Genomic DNA, 14395 nt, shown 5'->3' with positions numbered 1-14395 from the left:
TTTGGTTTTGTTTAACAGGGCCTTTCCCCCCATTGAAAGCAGCGAGGCTGTGCCTGCTAAAAACCAGGCGCAGCAACGCCATCCTGGCCACCGGCGTCTGGGGCCGAAAGGGCATAGGGAGCTGCCTAACATGCTTGCATCTGGGTAACCAACTTCAAAATTCGTGGCTGAGTGTTTTGTCTCTAAGTGACGTTTGAGTTTTGAAGGTTTCATAGATTCAGCACTGAGAACAACATTGCACAAAACGCATTGTGGCTTCTCTATGCCATTGCTGATCAAGGTGGTAAAGCCAAATTTTAGATAGTTTTCTGAATATTTATGTTTTTTCTCAAATTTTTCAGGCCCGCCCAAAAGAAAGGCACACCGGAAGGCCAGAATAGCGACCACGCTGCAGTCGCCTTTTAGTCTCCCTCCCCATTATCGCCTGTTTTGTTTTCTTCAACCTCCCAACCTTGTTGTTTCTCCCCCCCCCCTCCGGGAAGGGGAGGCAAAGCAAGGTCACTGCCGCAGGAGATCCTAAGAACATAAGAAAAGGCCCGGCTGGATCAGACCAAGGCCCATCGAGTCCAGCCATCTATTCACACAGGGGCCAAACCAGGTGCCTCTAGGAAGCCCCCCAAACAAGACTCTATCGTCCCAGGAGCCGGGGAAGGAAAGCAGGAGGAGGAGGAGGAAGAAGGGGGGGAAGAAGAGAAGTCCTCTCCCATCCCTGCCTCCTCCTTCCTGCGATCCCAGCGGCAGGAAGGGAAGGGGCAGACCAGGAAAGGAAGAGGAGGGCAGGGAAGGAACTGCCTGCTTGGCTGTGTGGAAGAGGAGGAAGAGGAGGGGCCGCTGCCACCGGGCTGCCGAGGCTGAGCTGAGCGGCGGTGGAGGCGCTGGGGCCTTGGACCCAGGGAACGAGAGGTGGCGGAGGAGGAGAAGGAGGAGGAGGGGAGCCGGGAGGCGAGAGGGAGGCTGGCGCCCCCCTGCCCTCAGGAGGTCGCGCCCAGCTGCTGGAAGGCGGGCAGGAAGGAAAAAGCGACCAGCGACGACCCCCCAGAAAACACTTTGTGACCCCCATGGGGGTTGCGACCCACAGGTTGGGAACCACTGGTCTAGACAAACTGCAAGCTAACAAGTCACAGAGACCAAACGGTATTCATCCTAGAGTTCTTCAAGAACTCAAATGGGACATTGCTGAATTTCTAACAAAGATATGTAATATGTCCCTTCGATCAGCCTCTGTACCAGAGGACTGGAGAATCGCCAATGCAACACCCATTTATAAAAAAGGTTCCAGGGGGGACCCAGGAAATTACAGGCCAGTTAGCTTAACGTCTGTTCCGGGTAAATTGATGGAAAGCATTATTAAAGATACAATTGTCAAGCATATAGAAGGGCAGGGTCTGCTGAGCAAAACCCAACATGGCTTCTGTAAGGGTAGGTCCTGTCTCACTAACCTATTAGAGTTTTTTTAAAGCGTCAATAAGCATGTGGACAGAAATGAGCCTGTGGACATTGTGTATTTGGATTTCCAAAAAGCTTTCGACAAAGTCCCCCACCAGAGACTGCTAAGCAAACTTCATAGTCATGGGATAAGAGGACAAGTCCTCTTATGGATTGAGAGCTGGCTGAAAAATAGGAAGCAGAGAGTAGGAATCAATGGTCGGTTCTCCCAATGGCGGGATGTGAGCAGTGGGGTCCCTCAGGGATCTGTGTTGGGACCGGTGCTTTTCAACCTGTTCATCAGTGACCTGGAGTTGGGGTCAAACAGTGAAGTAGCCAAGTTTGCAGATGACACCAAATTATTTAGGGTGGTTAAAGCAAATTCGGACTGTGAAGAGCTCCAGAAGGATCTCTGCATACTGGAAGAATGGGCATTAAAATGGCAAAAGAGATTCAATGTGAGCAAGTGTAAAGTGATGCATATTGGGGCAAAAAATCCCAACTTCACATATACACTGATGGGATCTGTGCTGGCAGCAACAGATCAAGAAAGGGATCTTGGGGTGGTAGTGGATAGCTCAATAAAGATGTCAACCCAGTGTGCGGCTGCTGTAAAAAAAGCAAATTCCATGCTGGCCATAATTAGACGAGGAATAGAGAATAAAACTGCTGATATCATACTGTCCTTGTACAAATCTTTGGTGAGACCACAGGAATACTGTGTACAGTTCTGGTCACTGCACCTAAAAAAGGATATTACAGAGCTTGAGAAGGTGCAGGAAAGAGCAACCAAAATGATTAGGGGACTACAGCAACTGTCCTATGGGGAGCGGTTAAGACGCTTAGGGCTGTTTAGCTTGGAAAGAAGGCGGCTAAGGGGTGACATGATAGAGGTCTATAAAATTATGCATGGAAAGAGTGGACAGGGAGAAGTTTTTCTCCCTCTCCCATAATACTAGAATGCGAGGTCATCTGTTGAAGCTGGAGGGTGAGAGATTCAAAACAGATAAAAGGAAGTATTTTTTCACACAATGCATAGTTAAATTGTGGAACTCCCTGCCCCAGGATGTGGTGATGGCTGCCAACTTGGAAGGCTTTAAGAGGGGAGTGGACATATTCATGGAGGAAAGGGGTATTTGTGGCTATTAGTTAAAATGGATACTAGTCATGCTGCATACCTATTCTCTCTAGTATCAGAGGAGCATGCCTATTATATTGGGTGCTCTGGAACACAGGCAGGCTGGTGCTGCTGCAGTCGTCTTGTTTGTGGGCTTCCTTGAGGCACCTAATTGGCCACTGTGTGAACAGACTGCTGGACTTGATGGGCCTTAGTCTGATCCAGTAGGGCTTTTCTTATGTTCTTTCTTATGTTCTTAATGCCAAATACGTTGCCTTTTGGAGATACATTCAGCACAGCATTCAAAAGCAATCCTAGACCACAATATTGTAATACATAATATGTGGATATTATTCTGCAACAGTGTGAAGTATAGAAAGGACAGCAACGACAATAACAAAAATCTGTAATAAAGCTTCAGATTTGTTATTAAGATATGGTAAATTTTATCTCATCTCTCAGAAGGTTAGATTTATGATGGGTTGCAAACAATATATGATGTCTGTGGCTTCAAAAAAAAGGGAAGGGAAAGGAAAGCAATATCTATCCAGTGATTTAAGCAGCAGGTATTTTGTAATTTAATTAGATCTATCAGAACAGTGTTAATTATTTTTATTTTGTGGTGCAGCAGAAACCTGGCATTATTAAATCTACCTTCCCCTGGTCCCACACTTCATTCAATTTTTTAAAAAGAAGTACTAACACAATTTTGTATAGTGTAAAATAAAATTGTTGCAAATAAAAGCAAAAATTCAGTGGTACATCTTCTGATTTTATTACAGAGGTAAAGACATAGGAAGTAACCATTGCCCTTTGATATCCAAGTTTAAAAAAACACAGATTAATGTGAGTTGGCAGATCTTAGTTAGTACTCTTGGGCATTAAATTAATAAAGCATGATTTTCTGGGTTCGCAGCATGCTCACACTGACTAACCATTAGAATGTACGCCAATGCATGCGGCTTTGAGAACTGGCCTGCCTAGGCAATGTGACCAGTTGTAACAACAAGGTCTCCCCCCACCAATACCGCTTTATCAAGAGCTGTCAATTGGGTAAAAATCAGGAAGGAAGGAAGGAAGGAAGGAAGGAAGGAAGGAAGGAAGGAAGGAAGGAAGGAAGGAAGGAAGGAAGGAAGGAAGGAAGGAAGGAAGGAGGGAGGGAGGGAGGGAAGGAAGGAAGGAAGGAAGGAAGGAAGGAAGGAAGGAAGGAAGGAAGGAAGGAAGGAAGGAAGGAAGGAAGGAAAGAAAGAAAGAAAGAAAGAAAGAAAGAAAGAAAGAAAGAAAGAAAGAAAGAAAGAAAGAAAGAAAGAAAGAAAAAGAAAGAAAATTTTAAAACCCTCCAAATTTTAAATGATGCATAAATAATTTATTTCTCACAACTGATAGCATTTTAGGTAAATTAAGTTGGTTGAGGTAGGAAAAATGTGATATAACTAGTATGGCTCATTTTTCTTTGTATTCTACCAGACACAAAGAATACAAAGCAACCATGAGTGATTGATCCTTCCAATCAATAACAGAAAGTGGCAGGGCAGCAACTGAAAACTGTTTGAAGCAGCCTGAAAGTAATTTGTCGGTTTCAATAACAGCGCAATCCTAAACAGAGTTATACCTTTCGAAGTCCATCAACTTCAGTGGAGTTAGATGCAAGTCTGGTTAGGATCACACTGTAAATTAACTACAGAGGTAAAGAAGAAAAATTCTTACACAAACTTCACTAACAGGGCTGATTCCAGTTTATTGTGGGCTCTCTTCATTTAAACGGAATGCACCCTGCACAACCTGAAAATATGCCCCAAAGACTGCTACAATGGAAGAACAGATTCTGGGGTATATTTGTACAGGGTCTAGCCAGGAAAACCCACTAAGTGAATGCTTACAATAGCACAATATCAAACAACCTCTAGACTTAACCAAAATGGTAAAAGGGGTAATTCATAAGCAGCCAAAAACCAAGCATCTCTGCCTGCCGAATACAAGGTGTATTTACTAGACAAATCCACCAAGTTTAATCTTGTGATCTCTTAGAAAGACGATAAAACATTTTTGAACTTCTACAGCATTATTGCAGCAGTGACCAATGATACTTCCCCTCTGTGTCTGATGTACATTACAGTATTGTTTTGTGCTGCTTTCAGTATATGCACAGTCTTATTCTGGAACAAAATTGGCAAATATTACTTTTTTATACATTATTTTTTCTCTCTGAAAAATCCCAGAGCCGCTTACATTGGGTTATTGGGGAGACCTTCATGCATATCTGCCTGCGGTATCTTGGCTAGGGCTGTTGAAAAAAAAATCGGTAAAATTTAGATTCGGCAAAATTCGGCCCGTTTTTATTCGGGAAATGCTGAAGTCTGAACTCCCCCGCTTCGGGTCCGTGCAATTTGGCATGAGATCCGGAGTTCGGAGAAAAATTCGGCCGAATAAAGCCATTAAAAACACAATCGTGCCTTTCTGCGGCTCGGGGGGGGCATTTTTTGGGGTAGAGGTCCCAAACTTTCAGCGTAGCTTGAGGGGACCCTTCTTGCAAGAACCCCCAAGTTTTGTAAAGATTGGGTCAGGGGGGCTGAAATATGGGCCCCGAAAGGGGTCCCCCCTCCTTAATGTGCATCTCTGACAATGGGGGTTTGCAATTAGCAGAGCTTGCTGCCCACGCCCAAAGCTCCCAGCCCCGACAAACAGCTGAGCTGCGGGGAGCAAGGGTGGGGCAGGTGAGAAGAAGTTTGCAAACCATGCAAAGCAACACATTTGCAGCCATGCAAACCATGCAAAGCAACACATTTGCAGCCATGCAAACCATGCAAAGCAACACGTTTGCAGCCATGCAAAGCAACACCTGACACCTGGGAGTTTGCAAACCATGGAAAGGGACAGAGGCACTAGCTATGCATAAGGAGCAGGAGGGGTGGAATTTCCCCTTTTGCATCGTACTCAGGACCAGGCAAATGCATTCTTTAAGTCACAATTTGAAAACCAGTTTTGAGCAAGCATTAAAATAGACCTAACAGATCTTATGAATGAGGGAAAACCTGAGGACACACAACTGAAGCCCCCCCCCTCAAACCAGGGAGAGAGAGACTTAGGGGGCACCCCCCCACAGAACAGGCAAAAGCCCCCTTTGGCTTCCCACCCACCCACAGAAACTGCTCCCCACACACACACAGACAGGAGAAAAATTATAGAGAAAAGCCCCAAAATGGGTCTTACTGTGGATGTCTTCTGTTCCATCTTCTTCTCACCTGCCCCGCCCTTGCTCCCCGCAGCTCAGCTGTTTGTCGGGGCTGGGAGCTTTGGGCGTGGGCGGCAAGCTCTGCTAATTGCAAACCCCCATTGTCAGAGATGCACGTTAAGGGTGGGGAAGAAGACCCAGCTTGGCCACCGATTGGCCGCAGGAGAATGCTGCTTACTAACTGACGATTATGCTGCTGCCCCGAACCCCGAATTTGCCGAATTTATTCGCCGAACACCCCGAACTCGCTGAATTCAGCTCCCCATTTTCCCGCCTTTTTTGAGTTCGGTTCCATCCAAACTAAAAACCACCGAATCAGGGGAAATTCGGCTGTTTTTTGGTTCAGGACAAACCGAATCGACAGCCCTAATCTTGGCCTTATCTGCTTCAACAATCGATCTGCTTTATTGTACAAGAACATTATTTTGCCGTGTGTGTGTACAAAAGCGATATTTAACACATAATCAATAGGTGACTTTATTGGCAGAATCACTATAATTTATAATCATAACTGAAATCCTGAGATATGCTGTCAAAAATGAGTGAATGTTTCAGGAAAACCTCTGGCCCTGAATCTGCTATAAAAATGTTAAAAAAGAAAAAAAATCAGCAGCTAACTGAAGCATAAGGAAGCAGAGCCGAAATTCATTACAAATGTACTGAATGTTCCATAAGGGAGACATTCCACTCCCTTTTCCACTCTGCTCTTTGAGAGTGAGTACTTTTGTATTATCTTTCAAGCACACCTTTTCAATAAGTCAAATTTATCTAATATTGCATTGCAGGGGTCCCTGGTGACCAATTTCACCAAGCGAACGAGAAAAACAAGTATTAATTCAGGAAGGATTTAGGCTACAGTTTGGATCTGAGTTAGCAGCTCAGAAAGATGATTTCTGAAATCTTTATCAGCCTGTCAACTGATAATAACACACCTGCAGAATCTACTGTGGACTCCTCGTTTTTCCAGTCCTAAGCAGGCTGCAAAAACAAGAAGCTTCTCAAGCTCACGGAAGACCACCATGCATGGAAAGTGAGCTGTGCTTGACCCCATGGTCACAGGTTGTGCCAACCACAATGGATCAATTGCCACTTAACAATTCAGTAGCATAAGAAGCTGAAGTCAAAGGGGTGGATCCAAACTAGGGTTGTGCATATCTATAAACCCAAATAAAAAATAAACCCAAAATTAGCTGTTTCAGCAATATTTGAGTTTTGGTTTTACTGAATACCAAACCCTGGGAATAAAGCTGAAGCCCGATAGTCGATCACTGGATCAGCTGAATACGTATTCGGCTTTTTTCAGCTTTCCTCAAGCTTTTCCCTTTGAGATTTTTTAAAATGAGCTCTGGGAGAAGCATTTTTGGAGGTGGTGTAACCAAATGCCTAGCATAGCTTCATGAGACCCTCCTTGCATAAACCCCAAAGTTTGGTGAAGATTGGGTCAAGGGATCCAATTTCATGGGGTCTGCAAGGGGTCATCCCCTCCTCCATAGAGAAGCATTGTAAACTTTACCATACCTCTATGAAGGAGGGGGCAACACTTCCCAGACCCCATATAATTGGACCCCCTGACCCAATCTTCACCAAACGTCGAGGTTCATGCAAGGAGAGTCCCTTTGGGAACTCTACCTCCAAAAATGCCCCCACAGGAGCTTTGGGGGGAAAATCCCCATAGACTATAGTGGGCCCAAACCTTTTCGGTAAACCCGGAAATAAAGCCGAAATACCCCTTTACCAGTATGGTTATTCAGTTTACCCGAAAAAGTCGGGCCCAATAAACCTGAACACGAAATTTACCGATATTTTTTTTGCACAACCCTAATCCAAACAGCTGTAAGCCAGCTTCACCAGCAGAATATTTATCTTTTCCTCCTTCATTATGCCATTCATCAGCAACTTCAGGAACAGCATGCTATGTACCATGGGACAGCTGCAATGAAAGGGGGGAATTCCAAAAATCATGCCCTTTGGAACGAGCAGAAGTTCCTTTGCACTCCGTGCTTCCTCATCCCAGAAATGCTGACTTGACTCCTACCCAAAATGTTGATTCAATTTAGTACTGCTGGAAATTCCTCTTATATTCAGTCGTGAGCTATCTATGATACCACATTATCTCTAAGCCATTAATATAGCAGCTGTTTGAGGGGCCTTAAATCCAAAAAGAGGCATCTGGATAGTTTAATAAATTTAAAAAAAAATACTTTACCGTGTAATTAAACAACAGTCATGTGTTATACTGTCTTCCACAAACATGCCTCTCTCATCATCCGTTTCAACCAGGTGACCATCGTGATACCAATGAACCTGTGTTGTGTTATCAAGGAACGTTGCTGTACACTGGAATGGCAAGCGATCACCATGAAAAACCACCTGTCTCTGTGATGGTATCAGTTCAAAGAGAGGCAGCTCCAAAGGCCCAGCTGTAGAAGGGAGTTGAAGAAAAAAACACATTGATTTTTTGGCAATCAATATCAGAAAAATATTTTGCTGCTTCAAGAAAAAGGATTAGCAGGACTAGACTCAGGAAACACTATAATGAGTATCTACTTTAATTTATTTTAATACAACACCAACAGGGACATTTTGTTCCATATACAGTATACTATATTCCCCCTCTCCCATGCCCATCTACCTTCATTGTCAATAAAACCTCTGACAGGGCCAATTGCTGTCATGCAGCTTCCACAAATCTTTTTTTTCATGATTACTTTTCACTGGATACTCAACATAGTCCCCTTTCTTTTACCTAATACATTGTTCATGGCACAGAATCTAGAGAAAAGGGGCCCTTCATTCATGCCAGGTGGAATGGATTTTCTCCCTCCCCCTTCTCTCCATTTACACAGAACTTGTCCAAGAGTCAGATGCACTTCTCAAGGAGCTCTGAGACTCCTGAAAGTGGAAAGAATCTTTCTGTTCCTGTATGTCTCCCAAATAGGGTTCCCAGGCATGGCCTGTCAACCAGCAGGAGATGGGGGAGGTGGGTTGGGCAATCAGTGTCCCTGGTGCAATGGCATCACTTCTGGCACAAGCTGGAAGTGACATCATTGAGATGGGGGTGATGCTCTAGCATGACATCACCTCCCCCCACCCTCCACAGTCAGTTTCAGGAGAAACTGATGTAACTTATGAAGAATAACTTTCAGCTCACCATGAGGCTGGAAGTTCAGGCAACTAGTTCTCCTTAAAGTAAGAGCCATCATATATTATTTATTGTTTAATTTATTTATACCCTGCATAGCTCCCCGAGGAGAATCTAAAGCGGCTTACATCTTTCTCCTCTCTTCCATTTAACTCTCACAATAACACTGTGAGCTGGGTTAGTTTGAGAGTGTGGGACTGGCCCAAAGTCACAGCAAAGTGGGCATTCTCACCTGGGTGCCCCAGATCCTAGTCTAACACTCAGGGACAGACTTTGCCAGTGGGCAACAGTGTTCAGTATAAAGCAGTTCTGTTTTTCTGTGTGTTTTTTCTAGGACTGTGAAAGGCTGAAATGTATATAAGCTATGCTTCCTTGTCCCCATTATAAGGCATGCAGAAATAAAATGCATGTCCAGAAGTTGTATTTGCATATTTGAGCATGTTGTCATCTTTGGCAGCTTATATTTCACTCTGTCAACTGAACCCATAGCTGACCATTATGTGGTTATTGGTAAACATTCTAGAAAAAACAGACTGTTTTTTTGTTAAATGGCCTAGTGTTGACCTTCACATTACAGTTAATGCATCTATCTCTCGAGGGTGCTTTAAGTCCCTGATCAATAGGGTTGCCAGCCTCCAGGTACAAGCTGGAGATCTCCTGCTATTACAACTGATCTCCAGCCAATAGAGATCAGTTCACCTGGAGAAAATGGCCACTTTGGCAATTGGACTCTATGGCATTGAAGTCCCTCCCTCCCCAAACCCCGCCCTTCTCAGGCTCCACTCCAAAAAACTCCCACCAGTGGCGAAGAGGGCAACCATAGCTGGAAATCAGAAATATTATTAAATATTTCAGATACCATAGAATTGTATAACTTCAACTCTAGCATACTTTTTTGTCACCAAAATGAAAAATCCCCTAAACCTTTTTATTTGAACTGGGAAGAAGAACACTAAATTTTGGCAAATTCTGTGTATTGACAAAATAGGCGAATAGAATGAGAGCAGAGGAATTATGGGATTTCTTTTTATTTAACTATATTTCGTGGAAACAAATAATTGGTGTAACAGGTTGCTAGGGAAAGGTGTGGAATACCACTCAAGTCATATATATCACATTTTATTTATTAAAAGCAAAGCATCTTCTTTCTTACTACAGGAATCAGGAGATGAGTCACTCCATTCTCAAGTTGTGATTGTCCTCACTGGAAATGTTTTTTCCGATACAAAATGGGCCATTCATCTATAGCTCCCATGGCTATGTGTATAGCATGTAGAATATATTTGGAATAAATGTGTTTCCACATGCAAATAAGTCCACAGTTTCTGCTAATGGAAATATGCCCACTTGATTATCTGAATCATTCCCACTCATTCCAATATATGAATTACATAGAACTATCAATGTATTTCATTTAATAAAAGCACATCACATCCGATAACACAGATGTGCAGATAATTATGAAGGAAAACTGAATTTTCAACCACAGATATACCTAAAAACTACATGTTAAAATACACCAAAACAGACAAATCAATCATAAATTGAATAAAGGATTTCCACTGTTGTTATTTTGTTGTTGTTGTTGCATACAAAGTTTACAACACTCACTGCAACATTAGATCTACAGCAGGCTCATCTCTAGGGTACTCTGGTACTGTTTTATAAACCACAACAGCACGGATGTCAAAAATGATTTAGTGTTTACTTGCTGGTTAGTCCCTTAATGCTAATAAAAACACTTATGCCATTCAAAATCATTTCAATTTGGCTGAGTGGTAAGTTATGTACGACATCATGATACACAGCTTGAGTAAACCTCACACATTCTCTTCAGTTTTAATTCCCCTAAAATAAATGCACATGGTTTTGTTTATCAGCAGCTTCCTAGAGAGTGCACCATGTCAAGTGAGTTTATTTATAACGGATCAGCATCACATTGGAAAGATTAGCCATTTTCCAGAGACATTCCTTGAAGCCAAACAACCTCACTCATGTAGGGCTGTCAAAAAAAAAAATTCGGTACAGTTCGGATTCGGCCGAATTTGGCCCTTGTGGGTTCGGTACGTGCCGAAGTCCGAACTCCCCCACTTCGGATCCGTTCAATTCGGCGGGAATTCAAAGTTCGGAAAAAAATTCGGCCGAATAAAGCCATTAAAAACACAACCGTGCCTTTCCGCGGCTCTGGGGGGGGCATTTTTGGGCTTAGAGGTCCCAAACTTTCAGCAGAGCTTCAAAGGACGTATATTGAAAGACTCCCCAAGTTTTGTAAAGATTGGGTCAGGGGGGGCTGAGATATGGGCCCTGAAAGGGGTCCCCCCCACCCTTAATGTGTATCTCTCAGCAGAGCTTGCCGCCCACGCACAAAGCTCCCGGCCGACAAACAGCTGATGAGAGCAAGGGCGGGGCAGGTGCTAAGAACTTTGCAAAGCAACACAACTGAAAAGCAACACCTTTGCAAACATGCAAAGGGCGGGGCAGGTGTGAAGAATTTTGCAAAACAATACAACTGCAAAGCAACACAAGCACGTAATGCAACACCTTTGCAACAGTGCAAAGCAACACCTGACACCTGGGAGTTTGCATACCATGGAAAGGGACAGAGGCAGCTAGCTATGCATAATGAGCAGGAGGGGGTGGAATTTCTCCTTTTGCATTGGACTTGGGACCAGGCAGATGCATTCTTTAAGTCACCATTTGAAAACCAGTTTTGAGCAAGCATCAAAATAACCTAACTGATCTTATGAATGAGGAAAAACCTGAAGAATAAAAATGAAGCCCCCCCTCAAACCAGGGAGAGAGAGACTGGAGGGGGAACACACACCCCAGGCAGAACCGGCAAAAGCCCCCTTTGGCTTCCCCCCCACCCACAGAAACTGCTCCCTCCCCACACACACACACAGACTCTGCTTTCCCCCCCACACACACACAGAAAAGAAAAAATATAGATTAAAGCCCCCAAAGGGGTCTTACTGTGGCTGTCTTCTGTTCCAGCAGGAGGGGCTGGGAGGCTGGGTAATCCAATATGATTCCATTTGTATCCAATATAAGATCCATATGTATGCATCTCTCGAGGGTGATCCATTCATCCCAATAGGGAAAAGGGGAAAGCCCATATCTCGGGGGGGCCTGACCCAATGTTTACAAAACTTGGGTGGTCTCTTAAAAAGCCTTGACTGAAGCTCCGCTGAAAGTCTGGGGTCGGCACACCCAAAAATGCGCCCCCTGCAGCCACGGAAAGAGAAAAGGGGGGAGCCGATATTTCAGCCCCCACTGAACCCATCTTTACAAAACTTGGGTGGTCTCTTAAGAGGGATTCTCTGAAGCTATGATAAAAGTTTGGGGGCTGCACCCCCAAAAAAGCGCCCCCTGCAGCCACGAAAATGGAAAAGGGGGGAGAGGAAAAAGGGGTGGAGCCCATATCTCGGGGGGCCCTGACCCAATGTTTACAAAACTTGGGGGGTATCTTAAGAAGCCTTGTCTGATGCTCCGCTGAAAGTTTGGGGTCGGCACACCCAAAAATGCGCCCTCTGCAGCCATGGAAAGAAAAACGGGGGAGCCCATATCTCGGGACCCCCTGACCCAATGTTTACAAAACTTGGGTGGTCTCTTAAGAAAACCTGTCTGAATATCCCCTGAAAGTTTGGGGTCTGTACCCCAAAAAATGCGCCCCCTGCAGCCACAGAAAGGAGTGAATGTGCACAAGCACCCCCTCACACACACATGAGGATTTCCCTCTCTCTCTCTCTCTCTTTCCCTGGCCGGCCGCACATCAGCTGATTCCTCCAGTACTCAATCCTGACTGATTGGCCAGAAGAAGACCCAGCTTGGCCACCGATTGGCTGGGGGAGGAGAATGCTGCTTACTGAAGGTTATGCTGCTTACTGACGGCCCCGAATTGGCCGAATTTATTCACGAACTCCCGAACTCGCTGAATTCGGCCCCCCCAGTTGCCCGCCAGTTTTGAGTTCAGTTCCTCCCGAACTAAAAACCGCCGAATCAAGGGAAATTCGGCTGATTTTCAGTTCGGGCCGAACCGAATTGACAGCCCTACACTCATGCACGGGCAACATTCAGCTTGTCATTCATATGATTACATCATTGGAGAAATATATAAAGGTTTTTTTTAAAAAAAAAAAAACTTCTAGAAGCATAATGTCTTATATAATGTCCTGATCTAAGTTTCATATCCTCTTATGAGGTTGCCTTATACCAAGCGATATGCCTGCTTTGGTACTGTCCGCTCTGAGTGGCAGCAACTCTCCAGGATTTCAAGTGAAGAATAGTCTTTCCCAAACACCTGCTATCTGCAATCTTTTTAACTGGATATAGTGGGGACTGAGGCCCTGACCTGGATGGCCCAGGTTAGCGTGATCTCGTCAGATCTCAGAAGCTAAGCAGGGTCAGGCCTGGTTAGTATTTGGATGGGAGACCACCAAGGAAGTCCAGGGTTGCTGTGCAGAGGAAGGCACTGGCAAACCACCTCTGTTAGTCTCTTGCCATGAAAACTCCAAAAGGGGTCGCCATAAGTCGGCTGCGACTTGACGGCACTTTACACACACACAGTGGGGACTGAACACTGGGGACTCTGCATGAAAAAGCTACCACTGGGTGTTGGTGGGTTTGTGATTTATCTGTACACAGTCTTGTTCAAACAGGATTCTCTACACCATGGCTGTCAAACATAAGGCCCAAGGGCCGGATCTCGCCCCTTGAGAGCTCTTATCCGAGTCAGCCAAGGCAGCCACCACCACCCCTACTGGGTTGGCTGGCGAGGCATGGCCCAGCCCAACCAAGTGACATTTATGTCCTATCCGGCCCTTGTAACAATTGAGTGTGACACCCCTGCTCTACACAATCCAGTGTGTTGAAGAATTACTCTCAAAAATTAATTGGTCAGTTGATGAATGTGAGTTCACATTCTGTCCTCTGTGCTGTTATAAAATGTACTTGTCTCCAACGTTTCAGTATGTATGTGTCCACTTCTGGGAGCTCTGGGACTAGGGCCACAGTGCCATCCACGGTTCCTTTAATAATATAAGAACATAAGAAAGGTCATGCTGGATCAGACCAAGGTCCATCAAGTCCAGCCATCTGTTCACACAGTGGCCAACCAGGTGCCTCTAGGAAGCCCACAAACAAGATGACTGCAGAAGCATTGTCCCACCTGTGTACCAAAGCACCTAATATAATAGGCATGCTCTTCTGATTCTGGAGAGAATAGGTATGCATCATGACTAGTATCCATTTTGACTAATAGCCTCTCCTCCATGTACATGTCTACTCCCATCTTCAAGCCTTCTATGTTGGAAACCATCACCACATCCTGGGGCAGGGAGTTCCACAATTTAGTATTCATTCGACAATTTAACTATTCATTAACTATTTCTTTTCTTCCTGGCAAGATCTTCAGGAGCATCTCAGACAAGCAAGAGGGAAAGTGGGTTTACATTCATCCTGGTCCCTTTCCTCTGCTCTC

At 44.6% G+C, this 14395-nt stretch overlaps 1 protein-coding gene across 2 annotated transcripts in view; it reads right to left on the bottom strand.

Moving 5' to 3' along the window:
* ADGRA1 (adhesion G protein-coupled receptor A1) overlaps positions 1-14395 on the bottom strand; it is a 475126-nt gene that overhangs the window by 251212 nt on the left and 209519 nt on the right. For both annotated transcript variants that reach the window (XM_056849586.1, XM_056849587.1), the window contains one exon: positions 7981-8194. In XM_056849586.1, the coding sequence (XP_056705564.1) occupies positions 7981-8194 (214 nt within the window). The remainder of the gene's footprint in view (positions 1-7980; positions 8195-14395) is intronic.

This window comes from Euleptes europaea, chromosome 5 (assembly GCF_029931775.1).
Source record: "Euleptes europaea isolate rEulEur1 chromosome 5, rEulEur1.hap1, whole genome shotgun sequence".
NCBI lineage: Eukaryota > Metazoa > Chordata > Lepidosauria > Squamata > Sphaerodactylidae > Euleptes > Euleptes europaea.
The sequence above is the reverse complement of the archived record's forward strand: the minus strand, read 5'-3'. Positions and strand labels throughout refer to the sequence as shown.